The 26,847-nt window shown below is 36.2% G+C and overlaps 1 protein-coding gene across 3 annotated transcripts in view; it reads right to left on the bottom strand.

Annotated features, from left to right (window-relative positions):
• Positions 1–26,847, bottom strand: part of bmpr1ba (bone morphogenetic protein receptor, type IBa) — a 106,566-nt gene that overhangs the window by 20,025 nt on the left and 59,694 nt on the right. For all 3 annotated transcript variants that reach the window (XM_039751067.1, XM_039751069.1, XM_039751068.1), the window contains exons 2-6: positions 20,027–20,186; positions 18,405–18,504; positions 9,277–9,379; positions 1,968–2,064; positions 1,734–1,875 (exon numbers count right to left, since the gene is read on the bottom strand). In XM_039751067.1, the coding sequence (XP_039607001.1) occupies positions 1,734–1,875; positions 1,968–2,064; positions 9,277–9,379; positions 18,405–18,504; positions 20,027–20,186 (602 nt within the window). The remainder of the gene's footprint in view (positions 1–1,733; positions 1,876–1,967; positions 2,065–9,276; positions 9,380–18,404; positions 18,505–20,026; positions 20,187–26,847) is intronic.

The raw sequence follows: 26,847 nt of genomic DNA on the forward strand, positions 1-26,847 counted from the left end.
TCTTGACTCTGCTACAAATGACACTAAAGCTGTTCAGTTTCATAATAGAAAGGCACTGTATAGTGATCATGAAGACCAACTCAGCTGATGTAATTTGTCAGTGCCGTTATTTATCACCATCATTTTTGATATAATTAAGTGACTCAAGAAAAAACAATATAAAATACAATGCAGTTTTAAAAATACTTTACAAAGGGTTGTCTCATTGAGAAATTGTTACTTATTGAAAGCACAAATTTGAAGTGAATAAAGTTCTGATAATGAGCACTGAGCTGAAAGGTAATATGTATTCATCAAGAATGCAGTGTAAAATACCTCTAAAATATAACTATGTATTTTAAGTGGATTCCATTGCAAAGCTCAGTGTATTGCATGTGAATTTTCACTAGTGAGACATACAATTTAGAAACTAATGGTTTTTGCCAAAAGCAACAATCCAGGCAGTCTCTACGTTGTATTTCATCCCTCTGTTTCAGCCAGAATGGTTCAGCCCAGTCTTTACAAACTTGAATTGTAGAGTAGTAATATACACATGCACATCTATATGCACAGAAATTAAAATACTGAAGCCAAATTCCAGGTTCCAGAAAAAGGGGGAAAAAAGCTTAAACTACTGAAGAAGGATTTTGCCATCTGTTTTTTTCCCCCAAAGACAGGTCAGTTTATTAACTTAATGCATTCTTCATATGTGGTGCAAATGAATAAGGATATAGGATCATTGCACCTGCTGTAAATGTCAACGCTTTCTAGACACTACTAATCTTGGGATTTTGTTTACATTTTTGCTCTGTAGTGTTTTGTTAATTTAGTGCTTTCCTGGTAATCACTTAAAGTCATTTTACAATACAAAGCTGCTTTTAAAATGTATGTTAAATTCAACTTATACTGATAACTAAACATTTACAGAAAAGTAAAATAATGATTGTATTTAGCAAGTTTAAGCATTCATGGGTGATTTTTGTTTCATTTGGGCTTCATATTTGTATTATTTATTTGCTAGTATATATATAGTATATAGTATACATATTTACTATCCTAACAAGTTCTTCCTCACCAATCTGTCATTTCTAGACTAAGGACATAACAGCTGTATTGATGTTTCTCTTTTATAGAGAGCATTCATACAAGATTTTGATGACTCTTATTTTAAGTAACAGTTCTCTGAGTATCACCATTATTTTTTATGGGTTTTTTTTCACCATGTTGCTACCATTACAAAAACAATAATAACAATGTATTAAAAAACACAGGTATAAGCAAGTACCACCTAGAATCATTGACAAAACGTTTTAGTTAATTTGGCAGCCCTAGTAAGTATGAAGATCAAATAGAGCTCAGCCTCCATTGGGAAAGTTATCAAAAGCTTTGAATGGCTTTGGGGAGTGGGTGTGCAGTTACACAGTCATTGTATGTTTTTTTTTTATCAAGATAAGAAACCCAATATGATATTCTTGAATTGGGCCCAAAATCACTACAGTAATGGTATCATTGGATTCTGTTGCTATCTGAGATTAAAAGATTCTTTACATCTTTTTAACCCAAAGTTCTCAGCTCAGGGGCAATCATTGGCCTGTTAGCACCACAGAGCACATTTTCAAACTGAAGCAATATGCAATTCATTAACACAATCATAAGTTTACAAATTGCTTTAACTAATCTGTTATTAGATGCATTTGAGGGTCTAAAGGTTAAAGAACACAACTCAGCCAAAGAAATTTAGTGAAACTCTTTACCAATAGAGGAAGGCCTGATCCGCTGCCAGAGCTCTGAGACTGTTCTATTAGGTCTTTTAGTGATTCTCCAGGAGCAATATAGATCTCGTCATGTTCTACTCCAATGCTGTAATGAGGTGGCCTTGATTCCTGTCTCTTATATCTGTAAAAAACAATAGCAACTTAAACTTTTCAGAACAATTTCCCTTTGGTTTGTTTTTGTGTTTTTAACTCATTGTTTAATTTTACACTGACCTTAAGTAACAAAAAATGATGATTAATGCCAGAGTCATACTACATACAGTCACTGAGATGAGTAAGGCTATGTGGTGGACATTCCCATCAAAAAAACCTGTAAAAGAAAAGGAGTTTTAGGTATAGTGAGTTGAATCATTACACACTCTGAGTCAACTGGTTATGAATAAAGAAGAAAATGCTGAAATCACACTTTTTGACCATACCAGGGCCTGTGTTAATGCCCCAGGACTGTTCTTATATTTGTTTCTTGTCCATAAAGATATAACAGTACACTGTTTCCTGCTGTCAGCAGAAATCCATTTCACATCAGAATTATCCCCTGCATGAATTGCTTGCGAATCAATGACAGGACAGCAACAAGATATTTTTATAAACTTTTCTCAGCAGTTAAAGATTTTGAAAAAAATTATAGCCACATTATAAAATTTGTGATGTGATTCACTTATGGTTGCACAGTTTAATTGAATAATAAGTTTATATTTCATTAAGTGTTTAAATTTGTAAATAGTTATATTGATATTGTTTAATAAAGTGTAGGGAAGTAGCAGATTGGATCATATCTTGGCAGCATTGGCTACAAGACAGAAACTAACCCTAGATGAAGCAGATCAAAGCACACTCACACACATACGTACGCCCAGTTTAGAGTCACTAATGTATCTAGCCCGCAAGTCTTTGTGAGAGGAGAAAAAAAATGAATCAAAAATAATCTGTGTTAACAGGTTCATGACATACAAGAGTTTATTGCAATCTGGTCTACATTGTGTAAATGTTGTTGACCGAAACTGGCACTCTTTAGCTGACCTCAAACCCAAAGTATGTCAAGGAGACCAGAAATTATACAAAAGAAAATGGTTTATTATAACAAAAGGGCAATAAAAAGACATGGAATCAAACAGACTAATAAATGATGTACAAAAAGACATGAAAATAATGAAACTTACATTATGTCTCTCTGGGCTTGACCAAACAAACACTGGTAGGGTGGCTGCACACTTTCATACCTTAAATGATCTCAAACTCACAATTTATTCTCTTCCTCTCTGCCTGGTATCCTGAAGTATCCCTACATGCCAGTATCGATTTGTGCCCAGTCCAAAAAAATATTCTAGTGTTTGCCCACTTTCAGTTTCTACATTTTTCAGATGAATAAAAGCATACCTTATGACAAAGCTAGCTTAAATTATATATAGAGTAAAGATGTACAGAAAGCCTGTATTTTCTGAGGTGAAAAAAAATGTTCAATCCACTTTGGAATACAATGCTAAAAATATACTACATTTAAAAAGAATCATTAATAATGGAATGAACAAAGTGGGGAGCAAAGTCGCAACCAAAAAACAGTCAGAATAAATAAAATGACACAAATGTTGACTCTCTCTGTCTCTCTCTGTACCCAACAGGCCAACATCTCTTTTTTCCACTGTTAAAAATACCATCACAATAATTCATCTTCACCTTCTATTTTCTCCCTATCTCTCCACAGTTTTATGGATACTATTAGCCCAGTCTAGTTAAATCTACACCTAATTTCCAAACTGTAGAACTCATTTACAGCTGGCAGGAAATGGCATTTGAGAACCACACCTGCGTTACATTTAGGCTATCCTCTTCAAGGGTTAGGGATGGCCTAAAAATTTCAAGGATTTTAGGCACAAGCCCAGTGATATCATGGTCTTGAATATTGCCATCCAAGTAATCATTAATTTAAATCTGCAGTACCTGGCCTAAAGATGAACACAATATAAAACAAAAAATAAGCTTAAGTTATAGCAGATATACAAGATATGAGGAGGACTAATATTAGTATTATTACACTTTCTAAGAGTACAGAGAGTAATAAAAGCATGGGTTTCCTTAAGCCTTATACCTTATAATCTAGCGTCTAGTTTCTATAATGGAAAGAAGGAGATCTTGTGAACTCTGATTTAAAACAGACAGCTCAAATGGAATACAGGCGAAGAGGTAACTAAACATTGTGACATTGCTTACCATGATAAGGTTATTTTACAGACATCTCCCTTAAATGTGAAGAAGCTGCCAACTAGCTTGAATTCCCATGTTTGCCATCACAGTAAAACATTGGTTACAAAAGGGCAGGCGATTCGGGTATCCTTATTGTTAAAAAGTTATACCAAAAACTGGCATGGAATTGATGTTTTTTTTGATCAGATTAGATTAATCCCTAAGTGGAAATTCAAATGCATATTGCAGTAAAACAGAATACGCAGATACCGACTCAAAGTACAATATATGACAATAGAATAAAAGCACACAGTAATTCAATAAATATTACCCCAAATAAGTAGGTTGAGTGTGTACTATCTTCCTATAGCTTCTGGCTGGAGTGAAGAACAGGAAGTCTGGAGTAAGCATTTATCTGCCTAATGGCAGAAGGCAGAAAAGCTGAAGTACTGCATTGAAAGTGCTCCTTTTGTTACAGATTTCAATACCAGTTATTCTTTTAAAACCAACTCGCTCATTTAAAGGTTCTTGCAGGGCTAAACTGAGACATATTTTAAATTTTAGATGGGGCTTGTCACTTCATCCTGAAAAGGGACATGAAAGTGAAAAGGAATACATATTGGCATCATAGCTAACAGACCTTCACATTATCCACTGTCCTCAAATGTATAGTAGAATGCTCCAAGGAGGACTTGGTGGCTACATGGACTAGTTCAGTTTGATATTGGTTTTGCCTCCCGTTGTGCACTTTCAGATGTTTCCACTTGGATCTGTATTAAACTGAGTTTCCTGTTCTTATTTTACAGCTGCCTTTACTTAGCTTAGATTTTATGCTACTTTACTTTATACTGCATTGTCATCATTAAGAAAACTGAAAAATGCCTAAAAAATATACCTTTTATATACAGTATATATATATATATATATATATATATATATATATATATATATATGCACTGCATATTTTCAGATGGCTTCTCATTTATTTGATATATAGTGTTTTCAAATATTTAAGGTTTCTTTGCCTGTCGAAGGGTAAAGTGCTCAATACAAGACCAAAATGAAATGAACTGAATTGAAATAGACACAGCAAAATAAAGGTCGCCAGTAATAAAACTTCTTAATTTCACAGTAAACACTATGATACTGCTAATGCTGAGAAGGGCAAGAATGCTATATTCATTGATCCCTTCCTGACACAGTCCTATCTTCTTTCACATTTACGACAACAATGAAATTCAGATATCTGCAAGTTTCACAGGGAATCTTTTGTTACTATCATTTACTTACACCAAGATACAGATTAACTCTTTCACACAATATTTCATGTAGTCTATCTACAGTTATCGAAAATATTACTTTGATTTCAACAGTAATATGTCCAATGTAAAATTGTTTAACAGCCACAACATACTGAAAGATGCCTTGTCACTTTTTTGAGGAAAATAATTACTAAATTCTTCACAACAATGGCATTGTTATTTGAGTGCATTGTATAACATTAGAAAAGAAAGGAATCTTAGTGTTTTGTGATCGACAGTGCAAAGTTTGAGCAGCCTTGTATTTAATATGAGCTTGACATTGTTAATATACTATTTGCTTTACTGTTAAAACAGATGCAAGAAGCAAAATCATTTAAACAGCTAAAGCTCTCATAGCCTACTAGTTAACTAAACACAATGATTGAAACAATTAATCAAACTTGATTGTTGTTTTTATTTTATACACAGTTCTGTAATATGTACTGTTTGTAAAGAATTTATATATGTCGAAATGAAGTTCAATTAAATCTAACAATCTGAAACTGTAAAATGAAGAAAGAATCCTCATAAAGTGGCATTTTCATAGGTTTATCATTAATAAAAATGTGTAATTGACTGTATTAATTGTTAAGCCATTTAGGAAAAGAAAACATTGGGGGGAGGGGGGGGGGATTTGAACAGATAAATATTGACAGGTGTGTTGCACACTAGATACTGCATAACATGATTACAAGATTATGGGATAATATATGCATGCCAGTTTTAAGACAGTTAACACTAGTTTAAAATGTACATACATAAAAATAAGAAAGAACATTAAATTAGAGCTCCGGTGGGCTGGTGCCCTGCCCAGGATTTATTCCTGCCTTTCGCCCTGTGCTAGCTAGGAAGTGGTCCAGCACACCCCCGTGACTCTGTGTTAGGATACAGCGGGTTGTACAATGACTGACTGACTGACATTAAATTAGAGCTTTTGTAAAAAAAAAAAAAACAAACAAATAGGACATGATTGTTTTATTATTTTTTAAATAATAAAATAAAAAATAAAGCATTTATTTGTATAGTTTTCAATTTTGATGGATAAAAAGTGTAACTTTTGATGTTCTGTTCCATATAAAAATGAATAAATATGTTTAGTGCAATTTGTTTCTATTTTAATAATTATTCTACAAGAGCCAATAAGATTTTACCTACATGCTTAATTCATATTATTCTAACTTGTTGCAAATTTGCATCTTTGTATTTTTCAAAAGAAATAACAACCAGTTTTTAATATTAACTGAGATCTCTCCTACAATAGCATTTTTTCTAGGGTCAAGCCCCCCAATTAAAACATGGAAGAACCCACAATGCTACTGAATCCATATAAGTCGTGGCCTATATTTCATGTTGGGAACTGGCCAAATTCACCCATTTACAAATCTTTCTAAATGGCTATTGCCTTTATGACACAATGCTGACCACGTGGCCTCTTCCATTCTGGGCTCATTTGTCCATGGCTGCATGCAGAATCCTTTTGTTGCATTCTTCTTGTGAGATAACTGAGTTTGCGTACACAGTATACACATTCCTAGGCACATGACACAATGGTCATATGATTTATTGTGTTATTGCCCCATCTTTATAAGATGACAGCACACAGCTCATTATGTGTATTAGATTGATGAGTTTGTTTTGGATATACTTTACTCTTCAGGAGCTACATTTATGCCATACCCTTTGCATGTTCAGTTCCTGGTTTCAAAGTATTGTTACTTTTCCTTTTTTCTTTCAGTCCCTTTTAGATCATTATATAAGAAAATATACGTTGCATTATTTATTCAATAAAAAGCCAACTTGCCAAAGCCATGGGTTAAAAAATAAGTACACCCTTTTTGCTTCCATTTTAATAAAGAAAATAATTAGAGACAGGTTTTTCTACAACTTTCTCTCTCAGGGGATTACTTTCTTTTTCATAAATGACAGCAAGAATGTAGGTAGTTTTGCATTTCTCTTCAAAACAGTTATTTTTAAGGATTTACAGCCTATTGAAATTATCAAAATTGTATGCACACCTCTGTGATGGAACATTTGACTAACTTTTCCAGTAATAATTCTTGTCTTTCTTCTATATGATATTGCTTACCAACTCAATAAACAGGAATTTTCTTTTTGGTCTCACAGACTAACCTGCTGAGCAAAAATCGCTTTAACATAATTCCAAGCACAGTGCAACTCATATATTTAGTTTGATTGCAGAAAGACTAAAGCAATAAGAGCAAAATGAAAATATTTTTATGTTATCAATTCACTGGTGTATGTGGAATAACCTTCTAACCTTCAGGGTCTACAGAAATAATAATAATAGTTACCTTTATATTGTGCTTTTTAATCTACTCAAAGTATTTTACATATACAGTGGGATCCCACTTTAGCCACCATTAATTTCTAACATCCACCGGAATGATATGATGGCATCCACTCTTGCACCAGGATGTTTACCATACATTAGCTATTAGGTAGTGAAGGGGTAAGAGAGAGCTAGTTAACCAATTAGGGACAGTGAATGATTAGAGGGCCAGAATGACCAGGCTGAGGTGGGCAATAGCCTGGATATTGGGAAACTCCCTACTCTTTACAAAAGATGTCTATTGATCTTTTCTGACCATAGAGAGTCAGAATCTTGGTTTTATGTCTCATCTGACTGATGTCTCCAATTTTTATAGTCATCTTCACTGCACTGGGGCATTGGAATCCACAGACTACAGGGTAAGCACACCCTGCTGGCCTCACCAACACTTTTTCATAGCAACAACCCAACTTCTTCCTAGAAGGTCTCCCATCCAAGTACTCCCAAATCTGATATCTGTTCAGCATATATACTCTTCCTTCTTTTTCAAAGCAATGACTTAGAATGTTAAAATCACAGCAGTTAATTTCTGTGTTATTTTTTCCCTTTAGATCAATTTTTGGTTTAAGATTCCTAAGAGTGCCTTATGTACAAAGTTTGAAATAGATTGTCTCTTAATAGCTATTTAATTACTATTATCATGTATAGTCATTTACTCATAATTTAAGGGACATTGGTATTCATCTAAATAACTTCCTACAAATATTTGTAAGATTACTTTTTTATAAATATGTACAGGAACACATAAGCACTCAGGTCAGGTCAGGTTGGAGAGCATGCACTGATATAGCGCGTTGCACCTCCCACCACATGATGAAACAGCTTGGAAAATTGGTTGGCAACTCCCCAGGCAGATACGCAGTCCAGTTCCACCCTCCGGAAATGACCCTCTATCTACCGTAGCCAGGTGTTACGTGGGCGTCCCCTTGGCCTGGTCCAGCCACTCGGGTCCTCAACATAAGCACTAATGATGACATATTAAAATATAGGTTATCATTTAATTAATTAACTGTTATAATGCAATTCAAACTAATTAACTACCTTATTTTTGCATACTGTATCTTGGCTTTGTACACTGTATTCCTACTCTGATTTAACAGATACTCACAAATATGTGAAACTTGCTCATAATGAAACAGGAATAGTACTTTGTATGTCAAAAAACAAATGTTCACACTATTAGAACTCCATGTGGTGTAGTGGATACATCTTTGGAAAGGAAACAGTATGATTGTCAGTACAGTTCTCAATACTGACTCAGACATAAAAAAAATCATAGTGCCCCCATAGTATAAAATAAAATATAAATAAAATGTAAAAGCATGAAAGATGTGAGCTAATAGTAAGCACTGTGCTGAATGACAATAATTGGTTGTTAGACTTTCACACATGAATACATGTACATGATAAAATACAAATGCATACAAACCCACAGACACATGTTCAAAAAAGCAGAAGCAGTACTGAGAACAAAGTATCATTAGATTAGGCGCTCATATTTATTCTATATAGCTTTAACTCATACAGAACATTATGATATTTTATATTTGCTTTACAGTAAATGTTAAAAGTTTCTTAAGAAAATACGGTGCATGATCAACATATTCTATATATAAACTGTTAAAGAACAAATAAAAATAAAGTGCCAAGTTTTATTTACTGTATACTTTAATTCAAACATTTGTCTTACTTTGCGTTTTTTGAGGAGGAAGTGTGGGATGTAGGTCTCTGTTGCAATAATCTGCATCTGTACAGCATTCAATTGCCCTTCTCCTGTGCGACTTTGGTGTGTCCTAAGAGAAACATTTGTTCTTAAAGAAATATTCTATAATCACAACAGTAACAGTTAGTATAATTAATAAGTTAGGCACATACTATGATATTCAGGAAGGTGTCTGTAGTTTTTATGCCAAGACATAGGCAGTCTATAGTTAACAGAAAACACAAACCTGAAAAAAATGTAATGATAAAATATCATTTCAGCTGGGGTGAGTAATTTCAAAGATCTCAGGAGGGGTGAAGTATGCAGTCTTGTTACATGAGATTAATGAGGTTAAACCATTATGTAATTTTGCTCTGAAAAATGGTGTAATTCACATTTTTGAAGAACACACATGATGTACCAAATTAAAAAAAAAAACTGCAAATGCAAAACATATTCAAACTTAGACAGCAATAAGATTAATTAAAATCAGTATTATAATTAAAATACTACATTCAACATGCAATAAATCACACATTTACAAGAATTACATCCTGATTATGTTTAGGCTGCCACACTTCCCATTTTAAAGCCTTATGTCTCAGGATCCCAGTTTAGCGCCATGAGCGGGAAGAAAACATGCCAGGCATTTTCTCGATGCAGGCAAAGGACTACTGAACTTTTACTAAACTGTACTGCTCAAAAGAATTAAAGAAACACTATTTAATCAGAGTATAGCGTCAAGTCAATGAAACCTCTGAGATATTGATCTGGTCAGTTAAGTAGCAGAGGGGGTTGTTAATCTGTTTCAGCTGCTGTGGTGTTAATGAAATTAACAACAGATGCACTAGAGGGGCAACAATGAAATGACCCCCAAAACAGGAATGGTTTAACAGGTGGAGGCCACTGACATTTTTCCCTCCTCATCTTTTCTGACTGTTTTTTTCACTAGTGTTGCATTTGGCACCAGTATCTGCTCCTTTGGGCAAGGAGGAACAGGATGAGCACTGCCAGAGCCCTACAAAATGACTTCCAGCAGGCCACTGGTGTGAATGTCTCTGACCAAACAATCAGAAACAGACTTCATGAGGGTGGCCTGAGGGCCTGACGTCCTGTGCTCACTGCCCAGCGCCATGGAGCTTGATTGGCATTTGCCATGCTTCCTGTAACATTGTTCAGCATAACCGGTTTGGTGGTGGGTCAGTGATGGTCTGGGGAGGCATATCCATGGAGGGATGCACAGACCTCTACAGGCTAGACAACGGCCCCTTGACTGCTATTAGGTATCGGAATGAAATCCTTGGAACCATTGTCAGACCCTATACTGGTGCAGTAGGTCCTGGGTTCCTCCTGGCACACGACAATGTCCACCCTCAGTATGCAGGCAGTTCCTGGAGGATGAAGAGGTTGATACCATTGACTGGCCCCCGTGCTCACCTGGCCTAAATCTAATAGAACACCTCTGGGACATTATGTTTCAGTCCATCAGATGCCGCCAGGTTGCACCTCAGACTGTCCAAGAGCTCAGTGATTCCCTGGTCCAGATCTGGGAGGAGATCCCCTGGGACACCATCTGTCATCTCATTAGGAGCATGCCCCGATGTTGTCAGGCACGCATACAAGCATGTGGTGGCCATACAAACTACTGAGTACAATTTTGAGTTGCTGCAATGAAATTTCGGCAAAATGGACTAGCCTGCTGCATTATTTTTTCACTTTGATTTTCAGGGTGTATTTGAATTCAACCCTCTGTAGGTTGATCATTTTCATTTCCATCAAACGATGTGGCATCCTTTCATTCCTAACACATTATCCAGTCCATATCAGTATAGATATCCAGCATGATTTTTTTTTCAATTGAGATCTGATGTGCTTTCAAAGTGTTCCTTTAATTTTTTTGAGCAGTCTATATTCATAATTGTTGCCTCTCCACTTATCAAACACTTGTCCACTTATGAACTCATCAACACTGGTCAAAGACAAGTAACAAACATATCCTGGATTGTTGGGCAGAGCACTTTCAAGAACTGTTGAACCAAATGAACCCGGCAAATCCTTCAGTCCTTGAGAGGATCCTTCACTCCCCCAGTTCCCTGAGCTAGATGAGTGCCCAGCTCTCCACAAAGTCCAAACTGCCATCCAAGCCTTTAAGAACAAGAAAGTTGCCGGTGAAGACACTATACCTGCCGAAATATCTAAATATGGGGCATTTAATCTTCTTGTCAAATGGATTGATTTCTTCACTCTGTGCTTGGTAAAATTCCTGACTCTAGGAAACATGCTACCATTGTCACCATCTACAAGAAGGGGGGGAATCGATTGGAATGTGGCAACAGTTGTGGTATCTCACTGCTGGATGTTGCTGGGAAAATCCTTGGCCATGTCATGCTTCTCCATCCTACTTCATCATGTTCCAGTCAGAGTACTTCCGGTGTCACAAACTGGGTTTCATCCCAAACACAGTACAATCGACATGATCTTCATCATCTGCCAACTCCTAGAGAAGGCTTGGGTACACCAACGAAATATCAGCTTTGCCTTTATCCACCTGCGGAAGGCATTTGACACCATCAACCGTGAGATGCTTTGGGAAGTACTCTGTAAGTTTGGGTGTCCTCCAAAATTCCTCACTATGCTCTAGAATGATGGAATGTGGGTGAAGGTCCTTGTTGGTGGGGAAACATCTGCTTCCTTCAGAATCACTGTTGGTGACAAGTAAGGCTGTTTACTGGCTCCGGTGCTTTTCAACATTTACCTTGTCGCTGTTACTCTTCTATCCAGAAGTGCATTGGTCGCCGCTGATGAACTGCAGATCTGGTACCAAATGGATGGCAATATGTTCAACATCTAAAGTTTAACAGCCCACTCAAAAACCTCCTCAGCAATCATTTACAAGCTCCAGTATGGAGCATAGCTCTTTACCTGGAAAGCCTTCAGAGGACAATTGAGTCTTTACACTCAGCCTATTCTTGGATGTGCCAGGAAATCAGCACCCCCAAGACCTCCACTAACCCTTCAGGCTGCCTTCCAGCATACAAATCCTCCAGTGGACATCAAGATTGGCAACAAGACCCTGGGGAACACAAAATCCTTCCACTACCTTGGAAGTATATATAGTGTTGCCTATGTGCCTGAAGAAATTGGGAACCTCCTCCGACTAGCCTCTTCTGCATTTGGCCACCTACACAAACGTGTCTTCTGTAACTGAAATCTCCACATAGCAACCAAGGTATATCATGCAGTATGTATATCAACACTTCTTTATGGATGCGAGTCCTGGACTCCATACTGCAAAATCTGCACACTAGAAGTGTTTCACATCTGCTGCCTCCAGAAGATCCTGGGCATCACTTGGGAAGACAGGATTCCACATACTAAAGTTCTGGAATTCTGCTCATCAAAAAGCATTGAGGCCCTGCTGCTCAACTGTATCCTACGCTGGACCAGACACGTTATCTGAATGGATGAGTCTCAGCTTCTCTGGATGGTCCTGTATGGTGAACTTGCTGAAGGATCCCGACCTAAAGGTGGATCGAAGAAATGCTGCAACATTTTCTGAAGGCCTGATCTATTCCACATATTGCTGAAACTTCCTGAGGACCCTACACTTTGAAGATGGACAATAAATGAAGGAATCCATCACTTTGAACAACAGACACATCAACAAGAAGAGAAGAGAACTGCAAGACATCACCAATGAAACCAACCCATTGCACCTGAGGGGCAATTCCCTTGCCAATCGTGCCTATGGGTCTGCCTTTCCTGAATTGGCCTGTTCTCCCACCAGTGCACACACAGTACAAATGGATGGACAGCGTCATCTTCAGATCAATGGACAGCCATGACATGACTTGAACTCATCCAGTTATGTCTTATTCAACCTGAGCGAATTTAGCGTTGTTTGGAGTTTCTGTTGTAATTGAACCTGCTTAGCATTGTACCAACAGAGCTGTTTTGAATGATTTCAAACCTTTCCACTTTAAAGAGACAGGGAGACTTTTATCCAAAAAACAAGTGCAGAGGATACATAAACGAGACAGACTTTTGGGGCTGAGGAGGTAATAGGTAACCCAATGTTTTCCTCTTCCAGCCGTAATAGTAAAGAATAAGTGGTCATTATTATAAACTAGATGACCTACAAAATAACGCTCCTTTTCTCCGAGATTACAGATTAATCATGCATTATGGCTTTTACAGAAACATGGCTCACTGATACTATCAGTGATGAGAAAGGTATACTGGAGAGAATGAATCAAGACAGCATCACCAAAGGTCACGACGGGGAATCTCTCTGTACCGAAACGAACACTGGTGTAAATCAATAATAGCTGAAAAAACAGTGTGCTCAGCGGACTTTGAGCTAATCTCTGTTTCTCAAAGACCATTTTGTTTGCCTTTTAAATTTCCACAAATATTTGTTACTGTTGCTATATTCATCCTAAGGTTAATTTACCTGTTGCAACAAAGGCAATTATTAATGTGGTTTCAAGTTTGCAGTAGCTATCCTTGGATGCATCACATTTTGTTCTCGCTTTAATGACTGTAACCTGTAGGCATCTTTAACAAACATTTATCAATATGTAACCCAATAATGAACAATAAAACTCATGATCTTTGTTGTGGGACAAGTAAGGGACCTTAAAAATCAATACCCAAAATCACTATATTACTCACATCACTGTTCTATTTATTCTCTCCTTTTACAAAAGAACATTGAAAAGAACAAAAAAAACACAAAATGACAAATAAGCTTAGGAGTGAAGATTCTATTCAAAGTCTACAATGATTATTTCAGTGGATAGACTGGGATCTGTTTAAGAATACAAGCAATGATTTAGGCGAAAAGCATAAAGGTCTCAAACCCTGAGTCAACAAATCTGTTTTGTCATTATTATAAAATAAGTACTTTTAGACAAGGCACTACTAATAAGGTGCATGCTGCACAGAGGAATTTAAAGACTGGAATTAACAATGCTTAAATTGATTACAAGGATAAAATAGAACAGAAACTGTCCACATAAAATTTGAATTCAGTATGACCAGGTATTAAAATTTTACCTGGATATCATCAGTGAAAAAATATAAGCACATAAGAGTTTCAGGTTTTAACTGCAATTCTGGTTTAGCTAAATGTTTAATGAATACAACTTGAGATTTGAGCAGTTCAGTTTTAATCCATCCATCCATTTTCTAACCCGCTAAATCCGAACACAGGGTCACGGGGGTCTGCTGGAGCCAATCCCAGTCAACACAGGGCACAAGGCAGGAACCAATCCTGGGCAGGGTGCCAACCCACCGCAGGACACACACAAACACACCCACACACCAAGCACACACTAGGGCCAATTTAGAATTGCCAATCCACCTAACCTGCATGTCTTTGGATTGTGGGAGGAAACCGGAGCGCCCGGAGGAAACCCACGCAGACACGGGGAGAACATGCAAACGCCACACAGGGAGGACCCGGGAAGCAAACCCGGGTCTCCTAATGGCGAGGCAGCAGTGCTACCACTTGAAGAAGATAGTTTCAATAAGGAAGAGATATTTTTTGTTCAAAAAGATATAGAGAACATTTTTAGAAAACTAAAAACAAATAAAAGTCCTGGACCAGACCATCTTAGCAGAAGTCTTTTAAAATCTTTTGCAGAGCAGTTCATCTCCATTTTTTACTTTATTTGTAGGTTGTCATTAGAGCAGCAGGAGGTTCCAAAGCAAGGGAAGCAGGCTACAGTAACTCCAGTAAAACAGAAAAAAAAAACCTCAAATGACTTTGGACCGGAGGCTCTGACATTACTGGTTATGAAATTACTTGAAAAACTTATAAAGAAGAAACTGACAGAGAAAATATCCAGTCACACCTTCTTTCAGAGAGTATCTTTAAAGATTTTAATGTAGACTCCAATTTGGTAAGGTGGCTGATTGAGTCTTGTCTGTTAAAAAATCAGAGTGAAAGTCAATGATTGTTTACATGAAATGCTGTCCTCAGCCACACTGTACCCTAAGGGGTGTGTTACTTCACCTCTTTTGTACATTCTCAACACAAATGTTTGTGGCAGTAAATTTGAAAAACAGTTCATCTTAAAATTTGCTGATGACTCAGTGAGAATAAACCCTAAATATTACAAAAACTAAGGAACTGATCATATATTTTAGAAGAAACACCATTTTTCCAGAAGAAATGATAAAAGACTACAAAAATAAAGGGGATTGTTGACAGTTATAAAATACCTGGGGACAATTAAAGTTGACTTTAATGAAAATACAGAAGCACCTCTACTGTCTAAGGTAGTGAGTCCTACCATTGTGGCAAACTTTTTAATAATTTGTATTAAGTCTGCTTTTAAATATGTTCTGCTGGTTAGGTTTGGAAATCTTAAAGTCAATATGAAAAATAGAATGAATAAATTGTAAAATGGAACACTAAATAACAAAGGCTAAGCAGTTAACCTGACAAACCTCTTTAATAAGCAGGTATTACAGAAAGCAGAGTATATTCTCTCAGATAGCACTTACCCACTACATTCTCAATTTCAGTTGTTGCCATCAGGTTACAGGTTTAAGGTTGCAAGAATAATAAGTAACTGGTTCAACTACTCCTTCATCCCAACAGCTAATGATGTTCTAAGTACGCTCAACTTTAATAAAACATTCACAGGCCATAATAATGGAATGGACAGCAATCATTTGCTATCAATCATCAATCAAGTGGTTTAATTTGTAAGTGTGATATGTATGATCTAATGTTTCACCACTTTCATTGTTGTGCTAGATTTATTAGTACTAAGTTTATGTTTGGTGACTGTGTTCTTTGTGATGTGTTATTAATGTTACATCATGGTGTTACTGAATCTGGGACACATCCAGTGCATTTACTATTTTACTCATGTTCTTCAGTGCAAGTTACACCTACTGCTGATGGTGTAGGTGTTTAGGCTAAGTAACTTGAATAGCTATTCAGCCACCACATTGAATGGCAACAATAAAAACTTTTATCTTTAGTGGTAAGTATATACAGCGTTGCACAATTTTAAGAGTGATTTTGGCCCATTCTTCCAGGCAAATTTGCTCCAGGTTATTCTTGGCAGTCAGATGACCATTGTGCACATCAGTTTTCAAAAAGTCCCTCAATTTGAAATCAGGGTGTTGACTTGACCATTGCAGGATGTTCGTTTTTCTTCTCCTTGAGTAAATCTAAGGTTACTTTGGCCTTGTGCTTGAATATTGTCAATGTATTAGCAAACTAAAATAGATTCAAAGCATTTGCTTGCATTTTCCAATGACCATTCTTCATTTTATTTTAACCAGATACCCAGTCCCTGATGATAAAAAGCAGGCCCACAGCATAATGTGACCACCATCGTACTTCATAGTGAGTTTAGTGATTTTGGATTTGTTTCGAGTGTTACTTATGTACAGTTGGTGTGCTATGCATATCTCTTTAAACTTTGGCCAAAAAGCTCTATTTTGGTTTCTTCAGACCATTAAATTTTTTCCCATATGACAATTGTGTCACTGTTATATTCCAAACCATTTTCACATTATGCTTTTTGAAAAATGGTTTCTTTCATTCCTTCCACAAACAAATGCTTCAATTACGTCATTCTAAAATCACTGGGTAGAATATCATCTAATGTAATATAAACTATAATACCCAGGTAAATGTTTATGAATTAAGTTTCACAGAAATCCAATTTAATAGGTCCATATTTTTTTCAATTCTAGTATATAAAAAGAACCAGCTACATTCATACATAATTTTCAACCTTTCTCCATTAGAATTTTAATACACGGTAATGTCATGTTGACTGATTTATAATCTGAGCGGAGTGATCAACATATGAATGAACTACTGCAGAATGAAATGCTGTTTTACCTGCTGGCTAAATTCAGATTTGGATAGATAGATAGATAGATAGATAGATAGATAGATAGATAGATAGATAGATAGATAGATAGATAGATAGATAGATAGATAGATCTTTAAAAAGTTGTAATTATTTGCAATTTGCTTCTATTCAGTTTCACTCTTCAGAAAATCACAATAAAATTGGAGTAAGGATCTACCTAATCTTTTGTGAAGTAGAGGTTGGCTAATGTTTAGTTTCTTGTTCAAAAACAAAAGATGTGAACAGTACAGATACTGTAGATAGTATTTTATTTGTCCCAAGAGGAAGGGATGAGCTAGTACCTAAACCCACACAAAAACCTACCGTACTGACAAAGGGGAAATTGAAGATAAAATTACATCCATTACACAGTGCTTAAAAAAACAGTGTTAAATGCTAAAATAACCTAATCAAAACACAAGAAGGTTTATATGTTGCACTTTATTCCTTGTTTTGTGCCACTATACAATAATGACGCCAAAAACAGAAAGATCATGGCAGTGCATAAATTTTAGTTTGGTAACATTGTAAAGGATTATTGAAAAATGATTTAAAGGCTCAATAGGAAGTCTATTTTGAGAATAACATGTAGCTTTATTTTGGTGACAGCAAGTGTATGGTTATGTCAGTCAACAATTGTCTTTTACATTTTTTTTCCTTTTATTAAAATTATTTAGTTATTAATTTAATAAATAGTTTTTGAAAATAGAATCAAAGGCTTAGAAAGACTTCAATTTTTATCTGACACAAACTTTCATTTTCAATGAGGACAGAGATTACAGTCATAACATATCATAAAATAATATTCTCTCATTAAATCTAATTTAGGTTCATAGGTGATTGGGGCCTGTTCTGCTAAGAAACAGCACTGGACAAGGAGCTAGTCCATCACAGGGCCCAATCACACAAATAGTCAAACCCATATTCACAATCACACAGAGTCAATTTGGAATTGTCCATTGACACATAGTTGTTGTGATTATGTCCAGTAAACCAGATTCCAATTATTATATGAATTGCAGGCTGATATGGCATTTTAGTCTTGTTTGAAAGTGCTTTGTTACAGTCTATGCTGTTAATGTGGTGATGTAAAATAATGATTGAGAAGGTTCTACAAAGTATGGAATGAATATACTGTAAAATGCTGATAAATGTTATATCTGGTACCCTTTTATTCTCCTGATTGTGCATTGCTAATAAGAAATATACATTTTTTTCAATGGTACTTACTCGACATTGGAAATCAGATCCTTCCCAACCAAGACAACCTGAGGTTAGCAAGGGGAGGCCTGATTCTTCTTCAATCATGGTAAAACAATAACCATCCGTCCTAACAGCAATAAAGGAACACATTTGTTTATATGTAAATACATATTTATAAAATAATACACATCCTCTATACTGAGCAATATTTAAAATAACAGTGTTCATGAGTTCTGTGACAGAGATAATTTCAAGGTTTCCAATCATCACAAAGCATTTTCTTACCTGCAATGATGTCAACCATCCCCACTTATTAATGAAACTGACAATCTTACATCATAAGAAAATTGACGTTTTTCACGGCTGTCAAGAAGCATAAGACAATTTCTCCTGGGGCTTAGCTGAGTTCAATAGATACAGGTAAAGTGTAGTTAGGGTTTCTAAATGGTAAAACTATTTTGCTGTTATGCTGAAGAGAGTAAACATCAGCACAAAAACCAATCTGTTTCTTTTTAACAAAATCTTAAGAACTGGTTTTGTTTCACACTTTCTTGACTACCATATTTAACAAAATGAAGGCTGAAATGCACTGAATACACTACATTTGTTACATGCTTTGACATTTTACTTAAGGATTATACCTGTCATTTGTATTTTGACCTTGACATCTGTGTTTCTGACTAAATCCTCATCAGTGACATGCTTTTGTTAATTTTTTATTGATAAGTTTGCTACCTGAATTTTGTTTTGACTAGGTCTCCTTGTCACAGTGGGATACTGAAACATTTTATTTACAATATAGCATTAATACACTAAGGACAAATGTCAGGATTTTTTATTTTGCACTATTGTTTGTAATGTTGAAGCAATGCTGTTTATTGATACATGCATAACAGACCACTTCAAAATGCTAAATCCATGTTTATGTCAATTATATAGGTTCATGTTGCTTTTTAACAATATTACAGACTAAAACGAGTATGATATGAAAATGAAGTACTCTGATGCCCTCCGGACTAATCTTTTTACCCTTCAGATCTTCTTTTATTTGCTCACAGAGGAGTATCATGATTTTGTGTAGGAAAAACTTTAGCTGAAGATACCTTTTCCATTTATTTGCAATGTACATTGCTTCCTTAGCGGTAAAAATTCAAAGATTAAATATGTACTGAAGTACGTTGAGGGCTGTTTTTTTCCCTGAAGTATTATTAACCTGGATTCTTTATCAGTATTTGAGAATCTGACAATTTCAACATCTTTGTGACCAACAAAATAAAAAGGTACCTGTATATTTTTTATTGTATATTTTATTTTTCCATTTTTCTTTTTTCTTTACTTTATTATTTGCCAGCTTAGAAGAGGGTATGTTTTGAAAAGAATTTAACTCTAAAACTATTTAAAGAACTGAATTTCCAGAGATTAATGGTAGTTGGTCAGATACCTTAAGCACACACTTCCTAGCAAATCTTAATGGGTTAGTGAGTTAAAAGCCTTCAAACAGTAAAGTGGACAATTTTAGATATTTTAATTGTAAAACCTGAATATTGTCAATGACTGTTTTTTGCCATTTTAGAAAATAAGAAATATTATTTGATTTACTTTCAAAAACAATTAATAGCTTCTTTCTGAAGAGATATTAGAGAAATCACCTGCAGGTATTATTGCTGGAATCTTCAGGACAGTGGTGATGGCAGTAACACCATAACAGTCTCCGCGTTGTTGCAGGTGCAGTGCTCTCACCATCCTCTTTCCTGTGTTCAGCTGTCAATTTCCCAGAACTTCTTAGCAGCATATTATCTAGAAGGTTAGCTGCATGGGAAGACAAATACATGTTACAATTTAAATGTGTATAGTTATTCTTGTAACTAATGGAGAAATATAAATAATTGTGGCATAATATAAAGTTTTACCTTTCATATTGTAAGTGAACTTAAAACAGTCAAACCGCCTCAACAACATTCTTACAGGAAAATACCTGTACTGTATATAAAACACGACAATAAATTTAAATGGACATTTCTTATATTTTGATGGTTCTGAAATTGATTTAAATCTATTGGTAACATGAAAGGAGGAAGTGGCTTAAGCATATATGTGAACATCGTGTGCACAAATTTTCCACATACTAGTGGTGGTTCTGTTGTGAGCAATTTCCTTTATATAATTTAGTTAGTATCTTATTCTATCCGCCAAAACAAAAAATTCACTTTATTTTCATAATGCTTTTCTGCAAAATCAAAGACATTTCTTTTCAGTCCCACTTATGCAGAGAAAGTGATACAGTGAAAATACAGTCCATAGTAGAACAAAATAAAATATAAAATTAGTAAAAAGAACAGTGGCAATAAGAAATGCATACTCTATAAATCCAAAATATTTGAATAAATAAATATAGAATATATATAAATAAATATATAAAATAAATAAATAAATATTTATTTTAATAAATAATATATTTATTTTTATAAATAATATAAATAAATAAAGTTCGTTCCTGGTGACTGACTTTCTCTAAAGAAAATGCTTTCTTAAACAGTTTCTTGCCATACATGCACTTAATGGATGGGATTGAACCTCTAATAAAAATTTGTTAGTTTTAACCACTGGTTATAGAGCCTTATCTTCTAACACAGTTACTATCAGTTGCCGCCTCACAGGGTGATACAGCTTGTCAGTATTTTTTCCAATATGCATCTGTAGAACTTAATGGAGATCCAAGAAAAGAGAGACAAACCACTACAAATGCCTGAATGATAGAGTGCTGCTAAAGTGGTAATCCGTCTGACAGGTTCTTCAATGCTTTGTTACAATGACCAATGGATTTTGGATCACCTACCTGACCAAGGCCATTCTTCCCCAATTACTTATTGTGACTGGTTGGACAACTTAACAAAAGAGTCCTGGGTTCTCCAAAATTCTTCCATTTCACAATTATTGAGGCTCATGAGAACACTCAAAGCTTTAGAAATGGTTTTAAACCCTTGCCCTGATCTATGCTGTCAGAAAATAATTTAGAGGTAACAATAGGTAAGTATTTTGGTTTGCAGTGTCCAGTGAAATATATAAACATTTGTTTTTGGAAATGTCATAAAGAGAACTACTGAAATCGGAAAGTGAATAAAAGACAAGATTGTATGAGGAGGAAGGCTGATGTAATACACAAGATGTACTAGGAGATGATTAAGAGATCAGCAGATGCCTAGTCTAGGTAGTTCAGACATACACAAACATGCACAGAGATTTCAAGGGTAATAGCTGAAACTAAAAGATATAAGAAGAGCAAGAGTGTAGTAGGATAGACTTTTATTTCAAAAATTTATTTGGGTGTAAGCCAACAAATCAATCAGACTAAATGTATGCATTAATCAGCACTGTTATTTAAATTCAGTTGTTTATAAAATAGACCTCTGCCCTTATATTTTTGAGCATTTTGTAACTGACTACTGTGATGAATGCTCCATCTTCAGAATTTGCTAAAGACATAATTAAAGACACATCAAACTTGTCCCAGTACAGGACAAGGGTTCTTTCCTTAATTAATATGTTGATTTCTTCCGCAATGCTTCACCACAATTTATTGCAGAGGTCTATAGAGCGTTTCTTTGACTTGCTTTTTTTTCTGCCATGCAGTATGTATTATGGGGCATTTTATACACAGGTGTGTACCTTTCTAAACTATGTCCAGTCAATTTATTGTTCCACAGGTGGGCTCCAATCAAGGTCTAGACACACCACAAGGATAATTAATCAAAGAGGAGGCACTCGACCATAATTTGAAGTGCCTTAGCAAAGAGTCTGAATAACTTACATAAGAGAGAGATTTTAGTTTATGATTTTTAAAAAGTTTGCAAACTATTCTAAAGACGGCATGCTTTTACCTTTTTATTTTGCATTATTGAGTGATGAATAGTGGGCAAAATGGCATATTTATTCTTTTAAAATTAAATCTGTAGCACGATAAAGTGTGCAGAAAGTGAAGGGACTGAATGCCTTCTGAATTTGCTGTACAAACCTAATCACTGCTGTTATATTGATGATTTGAGAAAAGCATGCACAAGAATAAAGTATTCTGTGTTGTGAACAATAAATGCTTTTCCAGAAGGATAAAGAATTTGTAGACCAGGAAATGGAAAAAACTGAAAAAAATCATTATTATACAGATAGAGGTCAGAGCCATAAAGCACAATAGTACAAAATATAAAACAAAACCAAAGGTCAGCATTAAAATGTATGTATGGTACTACCTCAGTTGTGTTTGGAAAGTCAATGTCAATTTTATGGTGTAAGCTTGGTTTTTGTATAGTACTTTATTTGCCTGTTCAACAGAATGTTCCTCTCATGAGCGCATGCTGTCTGTCTGTGTTTTCATATAGTTAGTCTTCTAGTTTATTTCTGTTTATAGTTTCCATAATTTTGCTTTGGATAATTATAGATATATGTGATAGATGTGGATAAAAATTAAAATACTGCTGCATTGGTGAAGTCACCCTGATATTTTGTTGTTGTTTTATCTGATGGGTGATGCCGTTTTGTTTTTAAGCCATGACCATTATGCTTATAGTTATGATGACTGTTGCCAGGAACAAGGGACTGAACACCCCTTTGCATTGGTAGTATTTTGCATGGCAACATGAAGAACTAGGTATCCAAGTTTTGGATAAAAACTCTTAAACAAATCTGTGATTTAGATTGGGAAAGGTTTACCGTAAGGATTTGAACTTCTGACATTTAGATATGTTTTGCTTTTTTTTTTGAGGACAATCAGTAATTTTTACATTCTGTTGGTAGTCTGACCTTTACCAGTCCTTTAACTTTTTCTCTGCCTCCTCCATTAAATATATTCATCAAGTGCTCTTATCATTTTTCATGCTGCACCACTAGCAAGTCAAGTCAAGTCAAGTCAAGTTGGGGAGCATGCACTGGTACAGTGCATTGCTGCACCCACTACACGACGAAACAACTCGGGATCCTGGTTGGCAACCCCGCAGGCAGACATGCGGTCCAGTCCCACCCTCCAGAAATGACCCTCTATCTGATGGAGCCAGGTATTACATGGGCGACCCCTTGGCCTGGTCCAGCTACTCGGGTCCCCAACAATGAGGATTTTATGAGCTCACCCTCGGGGAAACGTGCCACATGGCCATAGTAAGTAAGTAGCAAGACAGGAAGCACCAGGACTCTAAAGACTTGGACCTTCATCCTTTTGCATAGATATCGGGAGCGCCACACAACCCTTTCCAGTGAACTCATGACCCCCCCATGCTCTCCCAATCTGTCTACTGACTTCATATGAAGAGTCACCAGAGACATGAATGTCACTGCCAAGGTAAGTAAACCTTTCAACAAGGTCGACACTCCACAGACAGACACACTCCTAATAGCTGTGCCCAAGAGATTGTTAAAGATCCTGGATCTTGGTTTTTATCCAGGACACTCGCAGGCCCAGACACTCAGACTCCTCACTCAGTCTCTCGAGCACCCTGATCAGAGCCTCCATTGACTCCGTGAAGATCATAGCATCGTCAGCAAAATCAAGATCCATGAACCTTTCCTCACCAACAGATGCCCCACAGGTGCTGGACCCCACAACCTTGCCCAACACCCAGTCCATACAAGTATTGAACAGAATAGGAGCAAGAACACACACCTGACAAACCCCAGAATCAACTGGGAAAAAAACAGAGGTTCTGCCTCCACTCTGCACAGCACTCACGGTACCAGTGTACAGGCGGGCCATGATATCCAGCAACCTCACGCGGATGCCACAAAGTCTCAGGATGTTCCACAGGGCAGCTCGATCAACTGAGTTGAATGCTTTGCAAAAATCGACAAAGGCTGCAAAGAAACTGCCGATATTCGTGTTTGCGCTTCATGAGAACCCTCAGTGACAGGATGCAGTCGATGGTAGACTTCTTAGGTGTAAAACCAGACTGTTCTGGTCACTGGTAGGTGAGCAAGTGATCACGGATCCTATTGAGGATGACCCTAGCAAGGACCTTACCCGGCACTGAGAGCAGTGTTATCCCCCTGTAGTTGCTGCAATCCAAGCGATCACCCTTCCCTTTCCAGATAGGGACGACAACTTCCGTTTTTCAGTCAGTTGGGATGATGCCACAGGATCAAAGATTGCTTGGAATGCCAGGAGGACAGCCTTACCACCAGCCTGGAGAAGTTCACCCCGGATACCACAGATCCCTCCAGCCTTTCATCCCCTCAGCTGGCTCACCACCTGTGCAATCTCAGTGAGACTGGGTGGTTCACAGCTAATTGGAGGATCAACCTCAAAAACCGTGGACCCAGAGATATCCAACGTCCTAGCCAGAGGATCAGCTATGAACAACTGCTCAAAGTAGCCAGCCCAGCAGGTCTCAACTGCAGTGTCATCCGTAAGGACTGTTCCATCAGCTGCCCTGACTGTGACTCTCCGAGGGACAGATTAAGATGTGCGCAATGCTTTGATTCCTCTGTAAGCAGGACGTGGGTCGCTAGACTACAGATGGTGTGTCACTTGCTCACAGATTCCTCTAACAAACGCCTCTTTATCTGCCCTCAGAGCCCTCACAGATGTCCTTTTCAGTTCCTGGTACAGACCAGAGTTGCCTTTGAGCTGTGCGCTGTGACTCCTCTCGATGATATCCAGGGTTCCCTGTGATATGAAACACCTCCTTCTGGGAACACCGGTAACACCAACACAGCCCTCAGCAACCTTCAGGGTCTTGTCACAGAAGATCTCCCAGATCGCATTAGGATCGGCAGTTGCACCCCAAGCACTTGCATTTTTTGCAAGATCTTTGCATAAACTTGATTAGTTTATAATTACTGGGGTCCTGTTTTTTCTCTTTCTCATGACTTATAGTCACATTTGAATCTTTCCAGTCATCATTCTTCTCTCATCTGAAGGGACTATCATTTTTTTCAGCAATTTCCGTACTACATTTAAAAATCCCAGCTTTGATTAGCCTTCAATACATCAATGGCTTGAAGCACATCTCAATCTTATATTTATTTCTCCTTCAAGCATTTCATTATTTTTTTCTTTTATAAATATGTGGGCAAAGTATTAATATAGTTCCTTTGCTATTTCTGCACATTTTAAGTGATTTTTGTTTGTCTGTCTATACTTTTTTACTTGAGTAAAAAACTATTTTTTTATGTTTAGCTTCCATAGCAATTCTCTTTTTAGTTCCTCTTTTAATCATTTGAAAATTTATTTATTCTCTTTTTGTAGTTTATATTTCTAATAATGAACAGTTTACCCTTTTTTGTCTGTCACTGGTATGTTGAAATTTGGCACACTTATTCTTCAAAGAAATTTGTCAGATAAAAATCAGTTTTTGTGGAGATATCTCAAATTGAGCCTGTTGTACAAATGTTTGAAATTTCAAAAATTTCAATTTAAAAAGCATTGGCAGATGTTCAAAGCCATCTTCCCTTCAACAGAAAACATTCTGTACAATCCTAATTATTGATTCATTTGCTGTTTCAAATTTACCTTGTGGGAGGTGATTGCAACTTGTATATTTTTTCAACTTACAGACATGTAAATTTCTAAAAGTCTATTCAGAGTTCCTTGTTACATTGGGATGCATTTAAAGCAAAGACAATTTTAATCTTGAAAACAAGTGACCTCAGCTACCTGTCTTCCTTTTGAGCAATAAATATTATTGGTAATATTGATACTGTATGTATGCGGACTGTAAGCTTATTATGAACAAGAAGCTTAAAAGTTGGTTTATTTATTATTTTTTCTGAATTTCCCACCTCTGGTTCAAGAATACTAGCTATTTACTGCAAGTACGTGTATAGATCATTACAAGGGCAGGTTAGGTTGCAATGAAATGCTTTCAGATAAGTTTTTCTAATGTAATTTTCTAATCCCATATAAGACCACATATTAAAACCAATATATAAGTTCATTATTTCATTTTAAGTACTGCTTTTTCAGCCAGAATTGCTCATTTATTCCTAAAGTAAAGGCCTTTTCAGGTTATCCTAAATGGTTTTTGTTGCTGCAAGAGGGGTCACATTGGTTGGCAAGTGAGGTATTTTGCATCAAAGTTAGGACAGCATTTAAGGATCCGTAAACCTAAAAGTCAACTGCAAAATTTGATCATATGGACAGTGAGCTGGTTTTTCCATGCTGTTTATTGTCACAAAATAAAGAAAACTAAAAAAGACAAAATCACCGTTGAGACATAAAACATACATGCACTCACTCTCTTCAACAAATGCACTCACATTAACCACAGATTAAAAAATTTTATCAAAAGTACACAGAGATGTTTGGTTTTGAAACCTGTTAGGTGTAATATATAGACTGCCTGCCAAGGTTATATTCAGTCAGACCACACAAGAGAAAAGGGTCACCAAAAATGTGCACCTCTGTACAACAGTTTGCACACTTGAGTAGCATTTTAAAAAATGTGGGATTAATAATGAGACTAAAATACCAGCAAAGTGCATAGTTCAA

The sequence above is a fragment of the Polypterus senegalus genome, chromosome 4, assembly GCF_016835505.1.
Source record: "Polypterus senegalus isolate Bchr_013 chromosome 4, ASM1683550v1, whole genome shotgun sequence".
Taxonomy (NCBI): Eukaryota; Metazoa; Chordata; class Cladistia; order Polypteriformes; family Polypteridae; genus Polypterus; species Polypterus senegalus.